This window comes from Wyeomyia smithii, chromosome 3, assembly GCF_029784165.1.
Source record: "Wyeomyia smithii strain HCP4-BCI-WySm-NY-G18 chromosome 3, ASM2978416v1, whole genome shotgun sequence".
NCBI classification, from domain to species: domain Eukaryota; kingdom Metazoa; phylum Arthropoda; class Insecta; order Diptera; family Culicidae; genus Wyeomyia; species Wyeomyia smithii.
In genome coordinates this window covers 107,986,935-108,013,017 of record NC_073696.1, presented here as the reverse complement: position 1 = coordinate 108,013,017, position 26,083 = coordinate 107,986,935, and the positions used below count along the sequence as shown (strand labels likewise).

The 26,083-nt window shown below is 41.5% G+C and overlaps 3 protein-coding genes across 11 annotated transcripts in view; 2 read left to right on the top strand and 1 right to left on the bottom strand.

Moving 5' to 3' along the window:
• The first annotated feature begins 683 nt into the window (after nucleotides 1–683).
• Nucleotides 684–26,083, top strand: part of LOC129727165 (uncharacterized) — a 57,200-nt gene continuing 31,800 nt past the window's right edge. Inside the window, exons 1-2 of one of the 9 annotated variants that reach the window (XM_055684689.1) lie at nucleotides 684–754; nucleotides 21,417–21,992. In XM_055684689.1, the coding sequence (XP_055540664.1) occupies nucleotides 21,790–21,992 (203 nt within the window). In that variant the 5' untranslated portion in view covers nucleotides 684–754; nucleotides 21,417–21,789. The other 8 variants (XM_055684691.1, XM_055684694.1, XM_055684692.1 and 5 more) reach the window with 8 other exon arrangements.
• LOC129727173 (endocuticle structural glycoprotein SgAbd-2-like) lies at nucleotides 22,586–22,994 on the bottom strand. Its single transcript, XM_055684707.1, has one exon. It carries the CDS (start codon nucleotides 22,961–22,963, stop codon nucleotides 22,592–22,594), a length of 372 nt encoding a protein of 123 aa, XP_055540682.1. The 5' UTR covers nucleotides 22,964–22,994; the 3' UTR covers nucleotides 22,586–22,591.
• Nucleotides 24,760–25,222, top strand: LOC129727174 (endocuticle structural glycoprotein SgAbd-8-like). The gene has a single exon (XM_055684708.1). The coding sequence runs from the start codon at nucleotides 24,786–24,788 to the stop codon at nucleotides 25,152–25,154; it is 369 nt and encodes a 122-aa protein (XP_055540683.1). The 5' UTR covers nucleotides 24,760–24,785; the 3' UTR covers nucleotides 25,155–25,222.

Here is a 26,083-nt window from a genome sequence, read left to right as displayed (position 1 = left end):
TACAAAGAACCGCTCATAAATACGCTACGATGTCAACTGGTCTTATTCTCAGTGGTACACAAACACAAAAGAAAGAAATATCGCACAGAGCTTCCTCCCACCCACCACAACAGGTGAATCACAAACTGTCTACTACTGGATGAAAGAAGAAAACCGATCAACTCTCGCCGTTTCACAGACTAGTACCGAAGTAGAAAGTAAATACAGAATTCAAACAAGAGAGTTTACAGAGCTAACGATTATACCGAAACGGTATATCGGCGTTGATTGTTGTGAGTCATTTTCGGTCTAAACTGTGGCTCCGATCTACTACGAGAGCAAGTTTTCATGCTTCATGGCTTGTTCCTGCATCAGTTTTCATGTTAACGACACTCTTTCTCTCAATGAAACCATTCCTTTTCACCGCAAAGAACAGTGGAATCTTTAATCGTGGAATCGTTGGCTTCATTTGGTTTTAGAATCGATGAATCGATAAGTCGTGAAATTTTGAAATCGGTAAAATCGTATAATCTTTGAATGGTATGCGTCAAACTAGCCAATCGTCCAATCAGAAACTTTATAATCGACCAACTTATGACCATTTTCCGCGGTTATCGCACTGTTCAGAGCGGTGACGCGCGATGTTTGGTTCTCGCGTGTGGTAGAAATGAACTTCGCGCCTCGGTGCCGAACGAAATGCGATTATTTACTTGCACGAATCGACAGTCGACTTGAGAACGCGAAACGATCGAGATAGTAACCCACGGTCAAGTTTGTAAGTTGCGCGGCGGGTGCTTTGTTTTTTTTTTCACTGTGTATCAAGCAAAGGTTGAGTCACGAGGATTCCCTGTTCATTGACATCATCCTTCCGATGACCTGTCTCCATCCACAAGAAGTCATTGGTTTCGTGCGAACGTATTTGTGCCGAGGCAAATCGAGTTGGTTAAACGGATCGCGACAACACTTGAGCAGGGCTTATACGCAGTGCGCTTAAGCAAATGTGATCGTTTGCGATCACTGTAATACTGCAAAATAGCGCGATGACGTGAGACGACGAAAAATTTTCGCAGTGAAATGCTATCCGAGGGCAGCAAAAATTTGTTTCGTGCCGACAGTGAGAGTAAAGGAAAAAGCAGTGAAAATTACAAAGCAAAACAGATCTCAGGGCCGCTAAAAATAAACGTATGCGCTATATTTTGCTTTGATTTTTCGTTGCCTCTAGTTGGGTAACGAACGGTTTGCGCGTTTGTTTTTTTCTTCTAACGGCAAATCATGCCGATCGGTGAGATCGTGTGTGCAATCGCAGAAAAACCGTGTAGTTTTGTGTTGGTGGAGATTTGAAATTCGACGGTAACGTGGATCATTGTTCCAGTGTTTCTAGCACGGTGATCGCGAATGCTGAGACAGTCTGTCTAGAAAGAGAGCCCCATGGCCAAAAGAATTGAAATTCAAATTTCGCTTTATTGACTGCCAGAGAACAGGCAACAACGACGACAAGCACGACGGCAATTACGCCCGCTGTGAAAGAAGTGCAGGCGAGACTCGCAACTGACCTCCCACCTGATCTGTTTGTTACTCATACGGTTCGTTTAGGTCCATTTGCTCTACCGGGTATTTCAAGTTGTGTACAGTAATGTTCCGACTGCGATCGTTCAATTCAGTTAAAGTTGATGACATTGATGAATTCATCAACAACCGGTGTAAACATGTTCGGACATTAAAAGCCAATCAGCAGTGATTGCGGAATCAAATGAAGACAACTGAATCTTCAATACATCTCTCAAACTTTGTTATTTCAGCTGAGCACGGAGCAACTATAAACATAAATGTTATGTTTAAACATTGCATATTTTTAGTTTTCCCTTCCACGTCTGTTTCAACAATAACATTTCTGTGGCTGGCGCCAAATGAGATGATTTTACAAGCTACCGGCTGTTAGTTCATGTACAAATAATTACTGCAAGTACCATAATATGGAAGCATTTGTAAATTTTTAATGTTGTTTTCCAACATTAGGAAGTGTGATTTCAATGATTAATAGAAAACCGAGAAATTCCGATTCCAAACAACGACTCTTCATTGGCGATCGTTTTTGCATGTCAAGTCATAAATCATTAAAACACCTACTGTTGCTATTAACCATACCACATACAAAACATAAACCCCCGTCACAGTCATTAGACTTCGTTAAACACATGCTCTTTAGTGCAGAGGCAGCAAGTAGACGATACTTTTTACTTTACCTCTTCTCCATTGAACGGTAAATAAAACTCTAATTATCGCACGTTTCTGTCAAATCATCCATCGCTGCGGTGCCCGTAGGAACCCTACAGAAAGCAACACGGCGCATACAGTCACTAGCACCACACAGGTGTGCTTGTGCCAGCGACGAACCACGAGTTCTGTGGCAGAGCCAACGATGATGGTGGTATTTATTATTCTGCTCCGATGTCTTTAGTAGCTAGTAATAGTGTGGCATGTTGCAGAACGGCGGCCAGCAATACAGACATCACTATTATTCCCCTTTCATCGCGTGTTGAAGTTAATAGGTACATATGGAGCACACTAAAATCACCGGTTTACCGGCATTTCCTTTTTATATCATCTGATGTTAAAGTTTAAACAGATACTCTTTTCGATTTTTTCAATCAAATCAATACTGATGACGTTTTTCAAACGAATCAGTATGAAAGGTAAATATCATCGATAGCAGAAAAAACTTTGGATGAAATTTGATTTCAAATGGTGCCTTTTGGTTTAGCATCTTGAAATGGCGAATGGTTACATATTCAGGAATTCTACACAATTAAACAATTGAAAACTCGGCAAGCTAAACTAGGGGACTTCGACACCGCAAGGTGACAGAGTCCGTTTTGACAAAATGGAGGTCATGGATTCCAATCTTTGTAGAACCAGCCCATCCGTGGTTCTATTCTCAGGCTTTCCCACATGCCCTTCCTTTCGGCTGAATTCTACATTATGACTATCTCTGGACTAAATAAGGCCACTCTTATAATTTCTTGGCCGACGTCTTAGGAATCATACAATTTGATGAAATAAGATGTCAATAGAGGAAAGATGTACGTCAATAGAGCTGACTTATTTCAAGATAAAAGTGAGATCATAACCATAAATAATAATAAGCAACGCAGTCGAGGTGTAACATACTTATACTTGGTTACATGAAGTCATGGTTACATCAGATTCATAATGGTTACATCGGATTCATGGTTCATGATTTTATTAAAGTAATGATGATCACATTCTATTTTACTCGCTTTGTATACTAACTATTGCACTTGATTATAAAATCAACCCAAAGTGTGTTCAGTAAAACCCGCAGCAATATTGATTATAAAATTTGTTACTGTGCTAATTGAAATATAACTCATAGTTGTACAGCGCTGGCCACAGTTGTTAAACTCTTCTTAAGAATTGATTCTAAGCCTATATGTCATTCTATGCAATAAAATGAGAGAGGTTCATCAATTGTTTTTTTTTTTTAACTTTTCTGTAAGAACCTAACATAAAGTAAATCCAACATGGAAAATATGAAAAACTACACAAACATGAAAACGATCTTACCAACTAAGCAAGTTATCTCGACATGTTTTTAAATTTGTGGCATATGCACTTCTATCGTGCTAAAGTGGAGAGGACATCACTTTTCAAACATTTATCCTAAATCCCCTTTTGTTTGACATCATTTTCAGAAATTTATCCTAAATCCCTTGAACCATCTTCTTCCTAGTTGCACAGCAGTTTTATTAAATAGACACTGCATGAAAAGACAATTTTTTCTTGAGACAAAATCTAGGATTGTTATTGACCAAAGTAAATAAACATTGTATAAACCTATTGCACATTGATTTCATACTTGCAATGTGCTCCTTGAATGTAAGGTTCTTCTAGAGAACACAACACTGTTCGACACAGGTTTTGCCCTATAGATCAAACTGAAAAAATATGAAAGATTATAGCTTTTTGACCGTTCCTATGAATCGTCACGTTCCTTGTCAGCTCGGAAGTGTGTCCGGTTTCGTCACTGAAGACAATACGCACTCCTGACAAGGCTAGAAGCAACAACATTCATAGGAAAATTTACCATTGATTTACTATTCAACAGAAAGTTGTTTCACATATTTATCACTATCATCAGTTTCATTTTCAGTGAAAATGAAATCAAATATTCGCAAAATGCAATATATTTTTAAGTGAAATGCTTCTATAACACATACATTTAATGTAGGAATACTTCTTGTGTGAAATATTTGCTTTAAATATGAAATTATTGCTAAAATTCGAAGGTCTATTTCGTATCATGATCGAAACAGCATTGAATCATATTCGGAACTGTTTACTTCTGGGACTACACCGCTTCACTTTGGCCACAATTTATGGAAAAGTATTTGTTAAAAAAAAGTTTTTTTCTTTGAGAAGGCTTATTTTGAGCAATTCTCGCTGAGTCCGTCCCATTGAACATGAGGTTTTTAAAAAAGGATACTTGTGTATCTAAAAGATTGAAAGTAGTGAAAAAAAGAGAAAACCACTTTTGCGACATCCATTAATTTCTCAATTTTTGTATTAATTTTAAAAATATCGGTTTTTTGAGATTTTTTTAAAATAAAGATTTTAAGATAGACAATTTAGTTGCCTAAAACTCTTCAGAACCAATCACAGTGCAAACTCTTAAAGAAAAAAAGTTTTTCTAACAAAAACTTTTTCGTGTACTATGTACCCAACAGCAAAAAAAACTGCCAAAAACATACTTAATTAATTCATATCTCGATGGTTTTTCGACGGATTTTCAACCTTTGGGTACCAATGAACTTGGAATAAATTCTAGTAAACATAATCAACATTCTATTGTAAACATATAAACCTAAAAGAAACAAGATGTCAGAAAAAGTTATAAGCATTGCCACAATGCACATTTCGACACACGCTCCTAAAATTCGGAATATTTCTGGTGTCCGTTGGTCCCGTCAAATTCCCTAGTAAATTTTGGAAACTAGAATAGTTTTCCATTAAAATGAATCCTGTTTCATCAAAATTGATTCATTTTTCAGGGAAGTTGTGACTATTTAAAGTTTGATAAAATTCTGCCTGTCTCAATCATTTTGTCCACCCCCTGTATTTAAATTTACTTTATTCAGCAGCCTAGAACTGTGGTGGCTCGTGCCGTATCAAGAATTTTCCTTCACTCTTCTCGGTTCAGAGCTACTCGTCGTTAATTTCCTAGGCGTCTCGACACTCGCCCATGAAGAGAACCGATTTTACCCAACTGTTGTCAGGCATCCTTGTGACATGTCCGCCCCATCACAGCCTCTCGACCTTCGTCGGGTGCACAATGAGAATCCCTTCCAAGTAGTGTCTGCAGTTCGTGATTCATACGCCTGCGCCATTCTATGCTTTCGGTTTGTACTCCATCAATTATTGTCCGGAACCGTTCAAATACGGTCAGTTCGCGTATGTCTTTCACCTTGGTTTCAAGTCCTTCCGGCGGTTACCAGAGATCTCAAGAATACGAACTCATCTACTCGAGTTCATCACCGTCAATGATCACCATCCGCGTCCGAGGTAAATGTTGGCTTTTCTCGATCTTCTCTTTTATGTACTCGGTTCTCGACGCATAAATTTTGAGTCCAACTCTCCTAGCCTCCACTTTTATTCTGGTGTAGGTGTGTCGTCGATGTCCTATGAGATGACTACTTTTGCTGAAAATCGTGCGTCTCGTTTCATTGCCCGCTCATCGGATTACATCCTCAAGAGCACAACGTGCAGGATTGTCCATCTCCTTGCCTCAACCCTCTGTGCGCTTCGAAGGGATGCAAAAGTGTCACCGATGCGCACACGTAACACATCATTCGATCCAAGCTAGCTTTGATGAGTCGTGTCCGTAGTCGTGCATTATTTGCCATAGCTGTCCTTGATCGACTGTAGCATATACTGCCTTAAACACCAGGAAGACGTGATGCGTGGGTACGTTGTACTCCTCGCATCTCTGAAGGATCTACCGGAGAGTGAAGATTTGATCCGTAGTAGCGCTTGCGTTAAATCCGTTTGTAGCTGTCCCACGAATCCTTTTGCTAGAGGAGAATGACAGCGGAGTAGAATCTGGGAGAGGACTTTGTAGGCGGCATTGCTCAACGTTATGCCACGTCATGTGGCTGCATTGCAGCCTAACGCTCTTTTTATAGATGGTTCTACAACTCCTAACATCCATTCCTTCCAAATCCTAGAGATTAAATTGAGGAGTACCGCTGCTAGTGTCTCGTTGCCGTATTTATAGAGCTCTGTAGCGTAGCTAGCTCCATCCATCGTCGAGTGTCGACTCCCCCGTGGAAGGTAGTGCCACGTCAAGTAAGTTCGCTTAATTCTCGGCAGCCTGCGCGTTGTGCGGGCAGAGGAAAAAAGTTTTGTCATGTGGGAAATAGCGTGGATAGTTTTGAGCGCACATGTACTGTTACTAGGTGGTTGACTGAGTCAATATTCGCAACCCGAATGAAGCGTACGCTTGTGATGTTCGAGAAAAACCGGCCAGCGTTGAGAGCGTGGTCAATTTGATTTGTTCTTTGGTGGTCAGCTGATCTCCAAGTGACTTTGTGGATATCTTTGCGTGGAAAAAAAGGTGCTTCTACTCACCATACACCACTTCCCTACCTCCCTGGTCGTCCATAACCCAGATAACGATCTTGATGTACCGTGGCAAGCAGCTGTCGTATGTTGCATCCAGCAGCGCGTAGAACGATTTCCTCTCGGTCGGTCTACCTTCGTGCGGGCAACGCACGTTGATGATGCTGTAGATGAAGAAACGACCTTTAATTGTCAACAAGCACATCCTCTCGTTGATCGCCTTCAAGTTGATCACGCGATCCTACATTCTGATTAGCGCACAACAACCCGTTCCCAAAACGTTGGTTGCTCCACCACTCTGGAAGACCACCCTTGTGACAGATCTCTCTCAGAGCCACGATGCTGATCTTACGGAGTTCTAACTGCTCAACCAGCACCCTGTCTCCGCCAACAAAAATTGACGACATTCGACCGAGTGTGACCCGCCGCTTTCAATTGAAGAAAATTTATGCAGCACTTCACGAATCAAATGAAAACTACACGAATGCTCCTGTTTTGAATCTGACAGCTGAAGGGCACTAGAAGAAAAGAAATGATTTTTAATTGAAAGCAAAGATTGACAGCATCACTATCACCTGACGATTTATCAATTGAAATTGACAATGAGCGCTGACGAAGACAGGGGACTGCCATACAGTACTTCACGCATACAGAGGAAAGAAGGAATTGAAAAAATCGTGACGCTATAAAACGGAGGACACCATCACCAGTTTCGCAAACCTAAGAGACTACGGCGCGCCGGTGATCAAATGCAAAAAAAATCTGCCGAAATAATGATCGCAACTTGTGTAACGTAATCACTCAATGCCATAGCCGTACTAACTGTGGTTTGCGGTATTAAAAAAATATCATCAAACGACGTGATGTACAGCTAATATCAGTTGACAACTTGAAGGAAATGAAAGTCTCTCTCTCCGTCACTTTCTCCGTCTATTAAAACAGTTATCAGTTTCATTTGAAAGGATCCGATGAACACCAGACTCGTGATCAAATCTGTATGACAGCAATAATGTTCATCGTGGTTCCAGCCGAAAGGAATCAACTAAAAATGAAACTGTTCGAATCCAATTACAGCGCGAAATCTTCAGTACCATTGTTATGTTTCGAAAATGTAGGATCCTTAGTGAGTTTTTTTAGGTGGGTTTCCTCACTAGAGCCACGCTACTGAGTTTCGTGATGGTGCTGCCATCTACACTTCAACCGTCCGCCCCGAGCCATACACTGTTGTGAACCGCCTCTAACGTGGAATAATGTTCAGAAAAATTGGGCTTTCCTCCGAGGAGGTGAAACTGCTCTAGTTTTTTTTTTTTCATTTTCCTTATTTTTGGACCCCAATCTGGTCATTTACCATAGTTTTGGCTATTTTACCCTATTATTAGACCCGAATCAAGTATGTTAGTTTTGGTACATTAAGGTGAATTTTTCGGCTTTCTAATAAACACTCTATTGTAGTTTTAGCACATTTACCCACGATGTTAGTATACTGGAATAGTTTCACAAGCGGGTGGTCATAGGTTTGAATCTTAGTAGAATCAGGCCATTCGATATTAAAATGACTTCAGCATGGGTTTATTTGCAGGCTCCTCTACACGAAAACTTCTCTTCAGGCTGAAAAACTCGTACCTAAACCTTCGAGAATTACATCCACCCATAACAAGTGATCCGCTTTAGTAACATGCTTGGGCGATGATAAAGTCGATAAAGAAGATACGAAAATAGTAAGTCTGGGTGAATACAAGCACCATAACACGTAGCAGGTAACTTCTCAATAGGCGACCTTGCAAAAAAGTAAAAAAAAAAAAGTGCGAAGAGCTAGAAACGTTTAGACAATGCTTAAAAAGATTAAAATTACTGGTCGCAGTAAAGTACTTTGTTGGTGATTATTTGGATACTGGTTTCCATAAGTGTAGTTTACTTTCATTATCTGGTCGATTATGTCTAAATGATGACCATAATTTCGCTCGTCCATTAGACTGTACGTTGGCTGTATCTTACAACAGATCGTAGATTTCGAGCCAAAATGAACACAAAGCCAAAGATTTAAGCATTGCTAGTCACATGAACTCAATTACCAGCTCAAGTCTTTACCAGTCAGTTTGTGCATCAGGTTACAGCTACATATATATTTAATTAAAAATCTACACATTTCAGTCACTGCATCAACAAACAGGCTTGCATAGCGAATCTGATCTGTTATCTTTTTGCCAACGATAGCGTAACAAACACAAAAATAAATTTTGATTGATGGGCCAGATTGGGTAAATAAGCTTTGGCAAATGAAAGTAATCATTATTCTGAATCCTTTAGAGCGATTTCATTTTGCTAAACAACGTGACAACTTGTAACTTTGAACGGCTTTTTTCAACACCACATTAAGCTCAACTTGTCAAGTAATAATTCAGTCATATTCCGGTGGGACAAATAACTGAATGTTATTGATCTTGCACTTTCATGGATTTTTCGAAAGAAAAAGTTGGTGATTGAAAACTTTAGACGAAGAATTGTTATTTCGGGTTAGAATTGTATCTTCTCTCAGGAACAAACAAAGAAGATCGGTAACCACATGCGGCATTTGCTGCCAAAAGAAAATAGAGAATAAGACTACATATTCTTTGGCATCAGTTTTAAGCAAGCTCATTACAGTTGAGTGCTTCCTAATTTTCATTTTAAACTTACTTTTTCTGTCGGCACACCTGAGACACGAGATCCTAAATTTATTGTTTAAATTACTATGTCCAAACGTATTTTTATTAAAAACTAAAAAAACTTTAAAAACTATGTCCAAACGTATTTTTATTTTTTTTTTTTATTCTCGCTTATTTTCCGTCGGTCTAGTTCCGCCACTGTTGTGGCCAATCACCGACGCCCAGGGAGGCGACTCCACACCCAGGACCCTAACTCACGACCCGTTTATTAACGGACCGGCGCCAACGGCTTTACTTCCTCATGCGATGGAAGGCGTGATCCCAGAGATTTTTCGCCTCAGAAAATCTCCCGGTGTCGGCTAGGATTGAATCTAGACCAGTTGGGTTGGTTGTGAGTGGATCACGCCACCTCACAACCATCGACACCTATGTCGGCAGTGGGATTCGAACCCAGGCGTCGAGCGTGGTTGGCGGAGACGTTACCAACCACACTGGGCCCCCGCTATCCAAACGTATTTGTAACCCATGATTTAAGCGGATTAAATAATAAATGTTTCATCAAAGAATGTGATTAATTCCTATGACGAAATCTAATCTGTTTATTCGAGTATAGTTCGACTCGAAATAAATAATTTTACGCAACTAGGAAGTTTTAAAGAAGCTGTGATTGTATATATCTAAAACTCGTTTGAATCTACAATTAGTTGCCAGCCAGACATTATCGGAAAGAAAACAAGTGTGTTTTCCAAAAAAGGCTGGTAAACATCGTTACCACCTGCGTTTGTTTGTAAGTTTTCGTACAAAGCAAAGCACCGCAGCAATAAAATCAACTGTATGCATGAGCTGAACTTCGATTTTGTTTGGAGAGTCGAAGCTTATTACCGTACTGTGTGACATTGGTGGGCTCATTTGGATCTTATCAGCAAACTTATCAGCTACCGCATTCGTGATATCTACGTATGATTTTTTTCCAATTTGTACTCAGGAGAAAAAATTATTTGTTGTAACATAACTTCAATTGAGAAAAAACTAAAAGAAACTTCCACTGCTTAACCTACATAATCTACATTTTTTCACCCATCAAACTATTCAAACAAGCCGACTGACGACTGATAGACCGTCTGACGGCCGGAGTTCGGCTCGTGCAGTCTTGGCTATTTCCTTATTTTATCAATCGGCAATTACGGGGTCCGGTTGAGCTAGCAGTAAATAAATGTGCTCCTTTTCCACCTCAATTAATCTCCGATCGCGCAAACTGTTGAGAACGTATAGCAAATGGAGCGAGGGGAAAAGTGCGGCGGGACATGTAACACAGCTCACGTTTAGGCTTGACTGACGTTTGTTGTTTTCATGTCCAGTTGGGCTGTTCATTTTCTCTTGGCTCGGATTCACGTGCTTTTTCAACGGGCAATTTTCCATACACACCTTCTCTGCTAACAGAATGGCATTCGATTTTTACGCGCGCTCAAGCGAAGTGACCTTGCGCGAGAGTGGCGAGCAAAACAAGAAACTACCTACCTAGCGGCTAGTGGCGAGTAAGAAGCTTACTACAATGTCGGAGGATGTGGCAATCGTAGCTTGCTACTAGAACGTTAACTAGAACCTTGCAATGCGGTTCGAATTGATTTGGAAATGCATCGAAACGGGGGGCTCCTAACTCCTAGCAGTAAGCTTGCAGAGTCTGTTCTGATACCAAACAGAACTTTGAACTGAATAAATATCTTGTTTGCTGTGAAAAATTCCAGAAATTACCACACAAAATTAAATATTTTCCTGAAATCTTCGATAAAAGCTTATAAAGGGTGCACCACTTCATCACACTCTTCATTATTCGATTTATATTCTAACGTTACGAATTAGTCTGTAGAACTATCTTTTTTTTTTTACTTTTTTTGGCTAACGGACCGTTCACCGGTCCAGGGCCGAACGAATTAGAGATGTCCAGCTTCTTCTGTCTTGGGCAGCCGTTCTCCAGTCTCCCCGTACACCAGCAGATCGTGCATCTTCTTCCACCGCGCACATCCACCGCGTGCGAGGCCTACCACGGAGTCGACGGCCTCTTCCTGGTTCTCTACTGAAGATAGTTTTGGCGGCTCTCTCGTCAGGCATCCTGGCTAAATGTCCAGCCCACTGAAGCCTGCCCCGCTGTATTACCTTCACTATATCAGCATGTTTGTATACCTGGTACAACTCGTGATTCATGCGTCTGCGCCACACTCCGTCTTCCAGTTTACCGCCAAGTATCGGACGCAGAACTTTAAGCTCAAAAACTCCGAGCACTCGTCGATCAGCTTCCATCAGCGTCCATGCTTCATGTCCGTAAAGGGCCACCGGGAGTATCAGCGTCCTATACAGCGCTAGTTTTGTGCGAGTTTGCAAACTACGGGACCTTAGCTGGTTACGCAGTCCGTAGAAAGCCCTGTTCGCAGCTGCAACTCGTCGTTTCACTTCACGGCTCATATCGTTGTCACATGTCACAAGCGTACCAAAATAAACGAATTCGTCAACCACTTCAAATCGTTCCCCATCTATCTCCACCTCAGCACCAACACCACGGGGACTCCCACGCTCTCTGCCAGCTACCATGTACTTCGTTTTGGCAGAGTTAATGACAAGTCCCAATCTCGCTGCTTCTCTCTTAAAAGGTACGAAAGCCTCCTCCACGGCCTTACGGTTGATACCGATGATATCGATGTCGTCCGCAAAACCAAGAAGCATGTGAGATTTCGTGATGATCGTACCGTTTCTTTCGACGTTTACTCTTCGTACTGCACCCTCAAGAGCGATGTTAAACAGTAGGTTGGAGAGCGCATTCCCCTGCTTCAGTCCATCCAACGTTACGAAAGCGGCTGATGTCTCGCCAGCTATCCGCACGCACGATTTTGATCCCTCCAGTGTCATACGACTCAGCTTTATTAGTTTCGTAGGAAAACCGTGTTCCAGCATGATCTGCCACAGCTCGTTTTCTTTCACTGAGTCGTATGCCGCCCTGAAGTCCACAAACAGATGGTGAGTCGATAAGTTGTACTCCCGGAACTTATCGTGGATCTGTCGCAGGGTGAAAATTTGATCCGTCGTGGAACGCCCTTGTCGAAAACCAGCCTGGTATTCGCCAATAAAGGATTCCGTTAACGGTCTCAATCTGAAGAACAGGATACGGGAGAGCACTTTATAAGCGGAGTTGAGCAACGTTATCCCTCGGTAGTTGCCACAATCCAATCGATGGCCCTTCTTATAGATAGGGCATATGAGGCCTTCCAACCAGTCGTTCGGCATTTGTTCATCCTCCCAGATTCTTAGTATTATCTGGTGGACCGCATAGTACAGCCGCTCGCTTCCCGCTTTTAGAAGTTCGGCCGGGATACCGTCCTTCCCAGCGGCCTTGCCGTTTTTCAGCTCACTAATCGCCTTTTTCACCTCCTCCTGTGTTGATGGCTCCACAGCTTGTTCGTCACTCGTAATCGTCATCCTGTTCCTGCTCTGCTCATCCGGCTCCTCACCGTTTAATAGCGCCTGAAAATGCTCCTTCCACCTGGCTGCAACCGTCGGTTTATCAGTAAGCAGGTTGCCGTCCTTGTCATTACACATGACCGGCACAAGGAAATTGCTGTTTCTGACTCTGTTGACAGTTCTATAGAATCTCCGCACATCGTTTTCAGAATAGCTGTCCTCTGCGCTGGCGAGCACCTGCTCCTCGTACTCGCGCTTCTTCCGACGGTGGGTTCTATTTTCGGCAGCTCTTGCCACCCTGTACCTCTCTCTGTTCTGACGCGTAGCCGCAGTGAGCATGCGGCTCCTGGCACGGTTCTTCTCATCTGTCGCTCTCTGGCACTCGGCATCGAACCAGCTGTTAGGCTGTCTACCACGCGTCGTACCTACCACCTCTCTCGCAGTCGTTTCGATGGCGCCGTGAATACTGCTCCACAGCCCATTTATGTCTTCCACTCCTTCCTCCTGCCGTTCTGCGATCCGTTGATCCAGCTCTCTGGCGTATTCTGCTGCCACGCCATCAGCTTTCAACCGCTGAATGTTGAAACGCATCGTCCTCTCTGTGGGAGATTTCAGCACGTTCGACAACCGTGCGCGGATCTTACAAACGACGAGATAATGGTCAGAGTCAATGTTTGGTCCCCGAAAAGACCTACCATCAGTAACATCCGAAAAGTGCCGACCGTCAATCAGTACGTGATCGAGCTGGGAGCAGGCTTCTCCATTTGGATGCCTCCAGGTGTGTTTCCGAATATTCAAACGTGGAAAATAGGAGCTACATATGGCCATTCCTCTGGCCGCGGCAAAGTTTATCAGCCTCAGGCCGTTTTCATTGGTTGACGAGTGAAGGCTATGCCTTCCAATGACCGGACGGAAGAATTCCTCCCTCCCAACCTGTGCGTTTGCGTCTCCGATGACGACTTTTACGTCGTGTTTTGGGCACTCGTCATAGATTCGCTCAAGCTTGTCATAGAACTCATCTTTGACTTCATCGGATTTGTCGTTTGTCGGTGCGTAGGTGTTGATTAAACTGTAGTTGAAGAATTTTCCCTTAATCCTCAACACGCATATACGGTCATCTACGGGCCTCCACCGGATGACTCTTGTTTTCTGATTTCCCAGCACTACGAAACCGACGCCCCGTTCCGCTGCTTTGCCGCCACTGTAGTAAATATGGTACTTGAAAGAAGTGCGTGCAATAGGGTCTACTGCACGGAATTCCCTTTCTCCGGAATTTGGCCACCGAACCTCCTGAATCGCTGCGATTTCAACTCCCTGCCGCTGTAGTTCTCGAGCAAGCAAGCCAGCCCGTGCCGGTTCATTGAGAGATCGGACGTTCCAAGTACCCAATTTCCAATCGTTTACCTTAATCTTTTTCGTGTTCGTAGCCTAGGTCTTTGCCGATTGATCCGTTCCGCAGTTCTAAATTCGTTGTTCGTGGTTGATGAAAGGTTTCTGTATGCTACCTTACCAGGGTCGCGATACCTACATCCTGCTGATTGGGCTGCCATCTTAGGTGTAGCTGGCGGGATACAGCATTCCATAATTCAGCCGCCTGCTCCGGGTCAGACGCTGATGTACGCCGCCCCTATGGGAATACAGCCGCGTACGACCCCTTTCCCAGTCAGCATACGACCATAGTTTCCACCGGGGTTGGTTACCCGATCTCCGCTAAGGTTACTCGTATTCCGGTCGGCACCACGTGGAGGTAGGGATAGGAGTTGCTGGACAGAGGTGAATGGCCACATTAGGGTCTCAAGTTACACGTGTCCAGCCATTTGCCAACCGTAGAACTATCTATAAGTTCCAAATATGATCTTGATTGCTTTCGGTAGACTACACCGTTCTTAACAAATTCGGATTATATTACAAAAATTCATGATGACATCTTAAAATAACGCATTCATTTTCAGAATGTTGGTTATTGAAACCACTTGTCATAGTTAACATCTACAGCAGATATTTTATCCTGCATTTTTGGCAAATTCAAGATCTTGTTATCATGGAGCTTCCATATCATGTAGGACTAGACGGAGAAGTCCACTGGGTTCAGATCTGGGAAGCATGGTAGCCATTTATTTCTATCTAGAAAATTCAACAAATTGTCCCTATACCAGCCTTTAACCAAGGTCGCAGTATGTACTCCTTGTACTTTTTAATGGTTTTAGAAACGAAATCTCGCTCAGCCTCACACGATTTCAGACGTTTGACTGCTAAAAACTGCTTTACTACGACTTCCCGAAGTCATTTCTTCGCGCATCAACAATTCGCATTTATAGTTTCATACAAAATACAAAAGGAACGGAAATGACAAACACTCAAAAATTTGTGTTCAAATATATTGAACATGGTGTATAAAAATAACAATAATTTGAGCGCAATTTATTAGGTGGAAGCTGAGATCCTTTCACTCGAAATTGTTAAATGTACCTCAAAGGGTATGGAAAAAGCCACCGTCTAGTTTTACCTTAATGCTTGACAAGTTGGCGTTTGATTCAATTCTAATCTTTTTACCTGTGAGAATGTCCCATAAAAAGTTAACATGTAGTGATCTGGGATTTAGGGCTATCGAATCATTGTATTCAAGTTCTATTCATTATTTCCATATGGTATCGAAGCAAAACAATAGCTTTAACACTTATGTACGAATGAGTGCCTTCCCGGACGAGTACATAAGTTTTAAGAAGATTCCCTAGAATTCCTCACATAGAAATCGCGGACGTCTTCGATATGGATTCTTTAGAAAGGAATCTTCAAGGTCCTGCCATGATTAAAAGACTAGGATTTTTCAATAAGAATCGTGTTATGAGATTTTTTCGGATACGAAATTCCCTTTCATCGTTATGTGCTTAGGGATACCCGGGTCCCTTTTTAGGTTTCATAAGCCGAAATTTCATAGTTCACCTGTATCAATAGTGATATAAATCATTGACATCTCAGAACCCATTAAAAGGCAACTTCTGGCCGAGAATTTTTCATACAACCTCGATAGTTTTCATAAGATTTAATCATAACATTCAGTAATTTATCTACTTTTAAGTTAACGCTACCTCGAAAGAAATAGCTCTCTCCCGGAAACCTCTGGTTTTCTAGGGGTTATATTCCAAAACTAAGGAATTTTATGAGTATTTAAATAGAATCTAACAATTATTGGTTCAAAGTTCATAAAATAGCTTCCACATGGTTTTGAGTATTTTGGTGACATGCCCTCGAAATGCTCCATTCGTAACAGTTTCCGCTGGGGCTTTTAGTAGCTGTTAATACAATTAAATAAAACCAAGTCTAATACCATCCAATATCGCCATTTTGGACTCCAAAATAATGATCTCTCTAATCGAAATCGGGATGACGCCCAGAGCCCGGAAAACAACCTTAATCGTCATTTTGAAATTCAATATGGCAACTTCCGGTTTCCGGAAAACAACCGTGGTTGACCGAATTCCACCTCATATGAGTATCTTCCAAGACCTGAAAACGACTACAGGCAAACCGGAAATCGCTATCCTAAAATATAAAAATGTCATCTGGAGAGTAGCCATATTGGGTAGTATTCGCAATACCTAAATTCAAGTCCTCCCCAGTGAAAAGGGTCCTTTATTCCTATATAAAAAATAATGTTATTAGAAATTGTAAAAGGCTACTGAGTTCTAATATATTATTGATTTCCATCACTGAAATTTCGGCTTATGAAACCTAAAAAGGGAACCGGGATCCCGTCGAGCACATAACGATTAAAGAAAGGTTTTGTATCCGAAAAAAACTCATAACACAAATCTAATTCAAGAATCTTGGTTCCATAAACTGGGCAATGTTGAGATTCTTTTTCAGGGTTCTTTATCGAGGACGCCTACGATTCCAATGTAGGAAGCCATAGAGAATTTATGCGTAACTAATGTATTTGTCCGGGCATTTCCAATTCTGAGAACCCTTTCAAAGCAAAAGCTTTCTAATCCGAAAAAAATCTCAACAAACGATTCTCATTTAAGAATCCAGGTCTCATAGACAGGTCAGTCTTGAGGATTCTTTTTTCAGGATTTCTTATCGAGGACGCCCGCGATTTTAATGTGAGGAATCCCAGGAAATATGAATATATTCCAACCGGAACGTCAGTCATGTCTAACAGTATGTCCTCGTGAATGTTACCTAATGTTAATTGAAATTCATAATTCGGCTCGCATGTTCAAAGAAGGAGACGCGAAAAGTTTGCTCAACCAAGAAGTCTTTATCACCTAAATGAAATTAAAAATTATTATAGGATCATATTACTCTGTAACATCAAAGTTTCACGATGAAGTTCTAAAATCGCAGTGTGTGAAACCACAATAATTAACATTTTTTATGGGAATTATATCACATTTCCGGTACCAATCGAATCGTTTACAGATGCTTGTATGCGAATTCGAAAAATTTTCCAAACTGAAACCTAAAGTTTCCTACAGTTGGATTCTAGAGAAATCCTTGAGAAGGTTTTCCATATACGATTTGAACAGATTTTGTACGTATTGCAGAAATGGTTTCTTTCACGATTCTGTCACCGAGATATATGTATCCTGAGAACTTTCATTCAGAATTCTCTTTGTATTAGTTAGATATTAGAAGTCGATGTTTGCATGCAAGTTTACTAAATATTTTTTTTTAAACTACTGCTTTGAATCAATCAAAAGGTTGTTTGTATACTCTTATATACAAAAGTTTTTGACTTTAATCAAAAGTCTGAGGGGAGTTACTTACTTTATTTTTATGGCGACAGATCGTTGAGATCCTATGCCGAATCCAGAATACGTCTCCACGAAACTCGGTTCTGGGCTGCTACTCTCCAGTCTCCTCTTACACCCGCTGCTCTGGCATCCTCGTCAAGAGCACACATCCAGCGTGTGCGAAGTCTGCCTCGAAGTCATCGGCCTCTATCCGGTTCTCCGCTAAATATTATCTTTGCCTGTCGCTCATCCGCCATCCGTGCTACGTGGCCAGCCATGTTTCATCAGCTTGACAATATCAGTGTGTTTGTATACTTCGTACAGCTCGTGATTCATGCGCCTGCGCCACCCCCATTCTCTAGTTTGCCTCCGAGTATTGATCGCAAGATTCTACGCTCGAAGACCCCAAGCACTCGATCGGCCTCCTTCCACGTCCACCGTTCATGTCCGTAGAGTGCCACCGGGAGGATCAGAGTCCTATAGGGCGCAAATTTCGTACGGATTTGTAGGCTACGGGATCTAAGCTGGCTACGCAATCCTTAATAAGCCCTAATGGCCGCCGCAATCCGTCTCTTCACCTCGCGGCTCACCTCACATGACACGAGAGTACCAAGATAAACAAATTCGTCGGCTACTCCGAAAGTATCCCCATCCATCTCCACCGCAGCACCAACAGCCGCAGAACTACCACGCTCTCTGCCAGCTACCATGTACTTCGATTTGGCAGTGTTTATGGTGAGTCCAATTCTCGCAGCTTCCCTTTTGAGAGCCGTATGGGCCTCCTCAACTGCTCTACGGTTAACACCAATTATATCAATGTCTTCCGCGAAGCCCAGAAACATGTGAGACTTAGTGGTGATGGTGCCGCTCCTCTGCACACCTGCCCTCCGTATTGTACCTCCCAAAGCTATGTTGAACAGAAAGTTCGAGAGCCCGTCACCTCGCTTCAGACCATCTAACGTCACAAACGCGTCCGAAAATTCGCCCGCTGTCCTAATGCATGATGTGAACCCGTCAAGCGTCGCACGTAACAGTTTAATTAGTTTTGTTAGAAAACCATGTTGAAACCATGTACGCCGCCTTAAAGTCAATAAACAGATGATGCGTCTGCAAGTTGTGTTCTCGAAACTTGTCGAGGATCTGTCTCAAGGTAAACATCTGGTCCGTTGTAGATCGCCCCACTCGAAAACCGCATTGGTATTTTCCAACAAAGGCTTCCTGCAACGGCCTCAGTCGCTGGAACAGGATACAGGAGAGAATTTTGTAAGCGAAATTGAGGAGGGTTATGCCTCGATAATTATTACAGTCGAGCCTATGTCCCTTCTTGTAGATAGGACATATGAATCATTCCAACCAGTCCATAGGTAGTTGTTCCTCAGACCATACCCTTAGGATAATCTGGTGAATTGCACTACACAGCCGCTCGCTCCCAACTTTGAAAAGTTCGGCCGGTAAGCCGTCCTTCCTGGCAGCTTTGCTCTTTGCAAGCATTCTTCACCTCGTCCAATGTTGGTGGGTCCACAGCTTGTCCGTCCTCCCCAATTCCTATCCTGTTCCCCTCGACGACTCTCCTGCCTTCCTCACCGTCAACACCACTTCAAAATGTTGCTTCCAACGCCTGGCCACCTGCGATTTATCGGTAACCAGGTTCCCCTCCCTGTCATTGTACATGGCAGGTACTGGCACGGTCCGGTAATCGCAGCTAAACTGCCGGTAACCGCAAGTCAGTCCCATCTGTAATTTTGTCGATTTTGAGTTAGCATCGGATTTTGACCTATTTTTGAGTGTATTTTCAGATGTACCGATAAAAAATAGTGGTTTGTTCAACAAAAGTGGAAATCAATACCAAGTCGAATTGTCCCATTACAAAAAGTAACCGCAAGTCAGTCCCAGATGAAAAATAACCGAAAGTCAGTCCCAATTCAAAACAAGCATGCATAATAGGTACAATAAAATGAATGGGGAGTGGAGAAGAGAAGTTTGATATGAGCGTTTATATAAAAATAAGTTTTCTAGTAACAATTACCAATTATCGGGATTATTTTTTAGTTTGAATTTGTGATGAATTTCTATGCAGCAATTTTCTGCTAATACGAATTCAAGTCCATTTTTTCATGGTTCGCTTCTTCGTGGATCTATCCGGAAAAAGTACCGAAAAAACTTCCATCAGAATCCAAAGAATCGTTCAAGATATCTCCAAAAGAGATGCTCGAACCTCAAACGGATTTTGATCATATTGACATTTGTTGTCGGATAAACTAACTGCAGTCCCGGCTTAAGTTTCTTCATCCAAATTCTCACCGGATGAGCTTTCATCGGTTGCGTACATCTCGAGATTTTCCAACGCCGACATTTTTGAAACTGTTCTCATGGACATACACTTTCGAACTGCGAAGGATTGACGGCTTTCCACGGCAACGGATAACAACACGTCAACACGCACTATAGCATCAACATAGCAATGTGACTGACTTGCGGTTACTTTTCTCTTCGGTGTAGAATGTAACGGCAAGCCAGTCACACTCAATGTCTTTATCATGAAATCAATGATTTCAGCGGTTTATACAACGTAATTAGTGCAGGCTAGTATGCAAACTCTATATTTTAGCATGAATTTTGTTAAAATACTTCATCTTAAATAAGTGATAACTGAGCGTGAATAAAATATCTTTCTCGATTTCATATTTTTACAGATGGGACTGACTTGCGGCTACCGGCAGTAAACTCTTCTGAAATTGTTAGTAGAGACCTGAAACTTGATTGAAATTAGGGACTTAGCCTTGGAAATCCTGGGAGTTGAAAGATACCGACCGACAAAGTTGAAAATAATGATTTTTCTTATTTTCTTCTTTGTCGAACGGTTTTAATCGTTTGGTCGCAGGTAATCATCAATCAATCATCAATCAATTTTAATTTTGAATGTTTCCAATGAAAACCAAGAATTTTCAAGTCGGTTTTAAACGCTTGGTCGCAGGTGGTCGCAGCTAGACTCTTTTGAATTCGTTAGTAGACACCTAAAACTTGAAAAAAATAGGGACCCAGTTCGGGGGCTCTTGGGAGTAAAAAGATGCTGTCCAACAAAGTTGAAAATGGTGCTTTTTCATTTTCTTTTTTTATTGTGCTTTATCTTCTTTTTTTCGCCCATAAAACCACATAAACGCACTTTTTTTTAAAAGCCAAATCAATAACGTTTACAAAATATAATAAATAAAAAAATATAATACACTCATTAGTTATTCTGTTATTATGAGCGAATTTTTTAAATATTTTACTTTTTCTCGAAGAAGAAGTGCATATTTTTTACAATTTTTCATCTTCATATCTCGATATCTCAGGTATAGTACCTGCTACAGCCTTAAAATTTGGAACCTTGCTTAGTTCGAGTGTCTGCTTTCTATAAAAAAAATATAGAGAAAGGATAGAAAGGATCGGCGACAGTTACTTTTCCGATTTTTATCCGCCACTGGCTCAATTCACGCTCAACAAAACCTTTCTGACGATGCCATATTTCTAAATTAAATCATCTTAGTGTCGCTAACGGGCTTATGAAATCAATTTTATCATGCCTCAGTTTTCAGAAACACCAACCCACATTTCTGTTCAGTAAGCCAATCGCTACGAACAATTTACAAACTGGTAGCATTCGATATCTTTTGTGTCGATAAAAATAGCTTCTTAGCTCGAGCATGGAAGCCTACAGTCGGTAACGCCTGCGAGTGTGTATTTTCCACATGCCATTGTCGTCGTTACTGTCGTAGCTTTGCTCTGCTGCATTGATAAGATAAAACACTCGGCAGAAAGTGTAGCAGATAACGAACGCCAGGTTACATCCATAATACACACCTTTATTCCGCGTTTTCTGTACGACTCGAAGACACACGATCGCGTGATAGCAAAATTTCCTGAACACCAAATTAACAACCAAGGTTTATATTTCCTCATTTTGACTTGTTGTGTCTTTTCTCGGTAGCAGCGCGTTTAGAACGCGTCCACGTAGCTGTGCAGAACTACCGTGAATTTTGTCGAATTATCATTCAAGTGCAAAACGCTGCGGGTTAGACGGCCAGTGAAGGTGACACACGAGTGCAATTCAAACATCTTATCGTCGACATCATCATCATCGTCCTCGAGTCTGTTCGTGAAGCAAGAAAAAAAAAACAACACTGGCATGATAGCACTGCAATCGACTTAAGAAATGAGTGATGGCCTAAAACAGTGAGGCACAGTTTCGTAGTTTTATGACGAAGAGTGTTGCAAAAGTGCAAATTGATTTGAAAATTAGCACCGCGCAGTGAGTGTTGACCAAGCTTTAGACGCGTTGGCCGTAACAGAAGAAAACGAATATGTCCTACTCGTATAACACGACCGGTCGATCTAGCAGCCAGACGTCGATCTACGACTACCCGGAGCACTTGAATCCGTTCTACGAAGATGAGAACCACAAGCGGTTGCGCTTCTGGAATTTCAGTAGTCAGCGATCGGACAAGCCTCGGTCGGAGCGCCGTGGCAGTCTGGTCAGCATCAGAGATGGACTGCGTGATATGTGGTAAGTCTAGTTTCTGGTCGAGCGGCTGCGGCCGATTCAATTGAGTTATTTATGGTATTGCCATCGAGTGTTCACTTATTTAGGTAAGCAATTTATTCACCGCACGTTTCATACTCAGTCGGCACCCAAACAAGTCGGTGCCGGTCATGTCCAGATCAGATGAAAGCGTGCCTGACGCGAACCGATCGTTTGTTCGAGAGAGAGAGCATCGCAGTCTGATGAAAAAATGGCGTGAGGAAACGATGCCATTTTTTTGGGTTCACACCTTCTATGTACAAATTACTACTTGATGTAATTACTTATTGGATTTTAACGATGTTTACTATTTGATGGCATGCAGCACAGTGCAAATTGTCAGTAAATATCTATTACAACTTTCTTTTCTCGGAGACAGAATGACATTTTTGTCACAATCACAATAAATTACGGCTTGTAAAAAGCAGACTCTGTTGTATTCAACCATAGCGCTTACTCACAGGGACACGAATTGTGGACCACTGATAATGATCGTTAGACGTTAAATTCATTTGTTATTTATTCACACATATATTTGTCAATCATAATCACTAACAAATTCACGCCATCATTATCACTTTAACTTAATGGTTCGTTCCAGGCGCCACCGGCAGGTGATCGCCCTGAGCCTGGAATCCATTCTCGTCAGCTGTCCACTGAACGCTAATCGGGGTACCGTCCGGTGCCTTGTACGAGTAAGATCCTCTCTGCACCGACACCGCCACCTGTTCCGTTCCGGTTCCGTTCGGTTTGGACACCGGTAGTGTCTTGATTTCGCCCTCATCTTGCACCTTTGTTCCATCACCGGTTTCGAACGAGAAACTAAAACTTCCATCCGGTTGAAGATTGGACGTTTCCGAAATTATCGGTACCGGAGTGTTCCCGGAGGATTGCTGTGGGGCACTCGAAACTGCTGCTACGAACAGGAACACAAAAACGCTGGTACAGAGTTTCATTTTTTTGACTAGATTTGGATGCACGACGTTCGATATGATCGTTATTCAAAAGTGAATGACATATGGATGTGTGATAACTGTTATATATGCAAAAGCTTTTCTTCCCACCATGGTGGTGCCCAAGAGCACGATAGATCATGTCGACACCTAAATGCACATCAGGACAATTAGCTTCCCAATACTATCGCTAACAATCAGTGATGCAGTATGTCGTGAAACAGTCATGGTCAGGTATACCGAGCCTACCGTATGATTTATTTCTGGAAAATGAAACACCCGTCCCATTCGTGTACTAACATGAGCATTTAAACTATGCGTTGTTGCTAAGTCACGTATCATCTTAAATTCGATACTAAAGAGAAGTTTTAAAATCGCCACTTGCGCGGAGGATATCCGCATAAAACGTGTAAATCCCAAAACTCGCGTTAAGAACCTCATAAATTCTAATGTCTGCCTAGAAAACGTCTCTTGTAAAATGTAATTTGGAATGTTTGTGGAATGCTTTCTAAAAGATAAAAACATAAATAATTCCTCCTGCGAAACCTAATAACAACCAGAAAAATACTAAGAAGGTCATCTAAAATCAGTGATTCAGAAATTCGATTTTCTAACTCTGTTTAAGCGAGCTACAAAACTTACGCTGTACACAGTTTTATTGCCCTGTTCACATTATACGCATTCTTTATCATTCCCATTGATGTTCGTTAACTCAATCATTGAATGCTCGAGGCTCGACTAGAAAAGACTGTTCAAATCGATAGGGTCATAGTAGATTATCGTGTGTGCATGTGGAGAAATATGGTCTCTTCGACTTCGGTTGAATCATCAGCCATGCTCCACGCAAATTTCAAACTTAAGACGTCAAAGATAAGTTCCCAACAGTTTCAAACGGATCAATAAATCATTCTTGAAAAAATGCACTGTTTGAGAAGCAGGTGTTTTTCCATTTAGTTCTAAGTCCAGTCCAGTTAAGTTAATGCCTTTTATGGATTTTTTTATGATATCGTCTCTCTTTCTCAACTCGTCGTTTGGTGACTCAGCAAACAATGAGCTGCCGATTAAAACCAGTATTCCAGTTTCTGGTATCAAAATGTCTGGGGCCTACGCAGCAGTTCAAAATTCGTTGTCGTATATGCTACTGAACAATGCTATAGATGATTAACTTAAGCAACTATGGGTTACCGTTGCAACCATGAATGCAAAGTTGATGATTGACGCTAGAAAGTTTGCTTCTTGTAGAATCCCGAACAAATGAACCAGCTCTATCTCTGATCTGGTTTGACCTAGGAAACATGTTAAGTAATCAAAATAGAGGTACTTTATTGAGCTTTCTGAGAAAATATAAAAAAAGTCTAAGAAAGTTATACAGTTGCTTATAGAACATAATAACGAACATTATAATGGTTTTGAAATGGTAACATCCTTCTGACATCTTTTTTCTAGACCGTCCTAGTTCGACCAATACTAGAGACACAAATAACAGCACTTACGGGCGAGTTGAAGGTCCTGACCTTCAAGAAGAAAGCTTGTCTGAAGCTGCCACGTTGTATCCTAGAGCTTAACCCGCATGAATGCAAGCATCTAAATGTATGGCTATTCATATCGAATTGTTAGAAATGGTGTGAATTCTGTCATCTGCTGCGTGGCGTCCTCGACAGGTGCAGGTGTCAAATGATAGTCAAGTTTGATTTTGTTTCTCAACCGATTTGTTGGGGAGTGATAATTATGTAGGTCCAGTCCTTTGTCGACTATAAAAGAATTCCCTTTCGACTTGACACCAAATAGTATCAGTTTGGTTCAGTTGCAGAGCAAACAAAAAAATATGAACTCGTTTAGAGCAGCGCTTTTACTATCGCTGGTGGTTGCTATCTGTGCTGCCCCACAAGGATCTTCGAATACACCGATTCCGATCGTAAGCCAAAATTCAGATATCCAGCCCGATGGAAGCTATAAGTACTCATATGAAACCGGTAATGGAATTAGAGCTCAAGACGAGGGAACATTGAAGACGGTGCAAGTGCAGAAAGCGGACGGAAGCGGAACTGAGCAAGCTCAAGCGCTAGTGCAGACTGGAAGTTTCTCGTACCCGGCTCCTGATGGTACCAACATTGAGCTTAGTTATACCGCCGATGAAAATGGTTTTCATCCGCAGGGTGCTCATCTGCCAGTGGCACCAGCTCCACTAACATAAACTTCAGTTATCGAACGATTGTACTAACAGTTTTAGTCATCTAATACTCAAAGTGTATAAAATTTATATTAAGCATAACTACATTCTGAATAAATGAAAGGATAGTCTATTAGTTTTTTTTTTTATATATATAATATGTGTAGTGTTATTTATGCGACAACGAAACAAAAGAAAGTTAGTTAGAAAGCTCACGATCGATTGTTTTACGTAAAAGTTCGGTATGATGTCACGCTTAGATTAAAATTGATACTGCAACACATTAAATAACCTATGTAATATAGCGTGCATTCTTGTGGAAGCAAATATTTGTTCTCTTGTTGAAACGAGATGAAATTAAATGGAGTCTTCATTTAATTTTTTTAATGTCACAGAAATCGAACATGTCCAAGCAGACAGTAAGTCTGTGCATAGTGTGTTCGCTCATGACTGGTGTATTGTACGCCGAATTTCCCCCTGAAAATTGCCATTCGCTGGAAAAATTATGGCATCAGTTTTATTGGATGCGTGGAATTATGTATCTCCTTTTTTGAGCTTTGAAAATATATGTTTCTCTTTTTAAAGTTTTGTGAAAGGTTAATTATTGTTTTGAAGAGAGAAAAAACTCAGGCTCCCTCCTGTTTGAAAATGAAGCATCCGCGTTTTTTTTTCTAACAGGAGTCACAACATCGTTTGCCTTGAGCAATCTGCTCGATTTTCCTGACAAATGTATGAAATGCGTCAATGGTGGGTTTGTTGTTTTTGCAAGGAAATTGAAATTGGATTAATTTACATATAACCTGTTTTTATCAATAAGTTCCATTAAGGCAGACAATGTGTGCAGCAGGGGAAGCGAAAAATGAGCGAACTGGAAATATGATACAGATTTGGAAAAATATACCGCATTCCGACGGGACTTGAACCCGCAATCTCCCTGTCTCCGGCATGGTGTT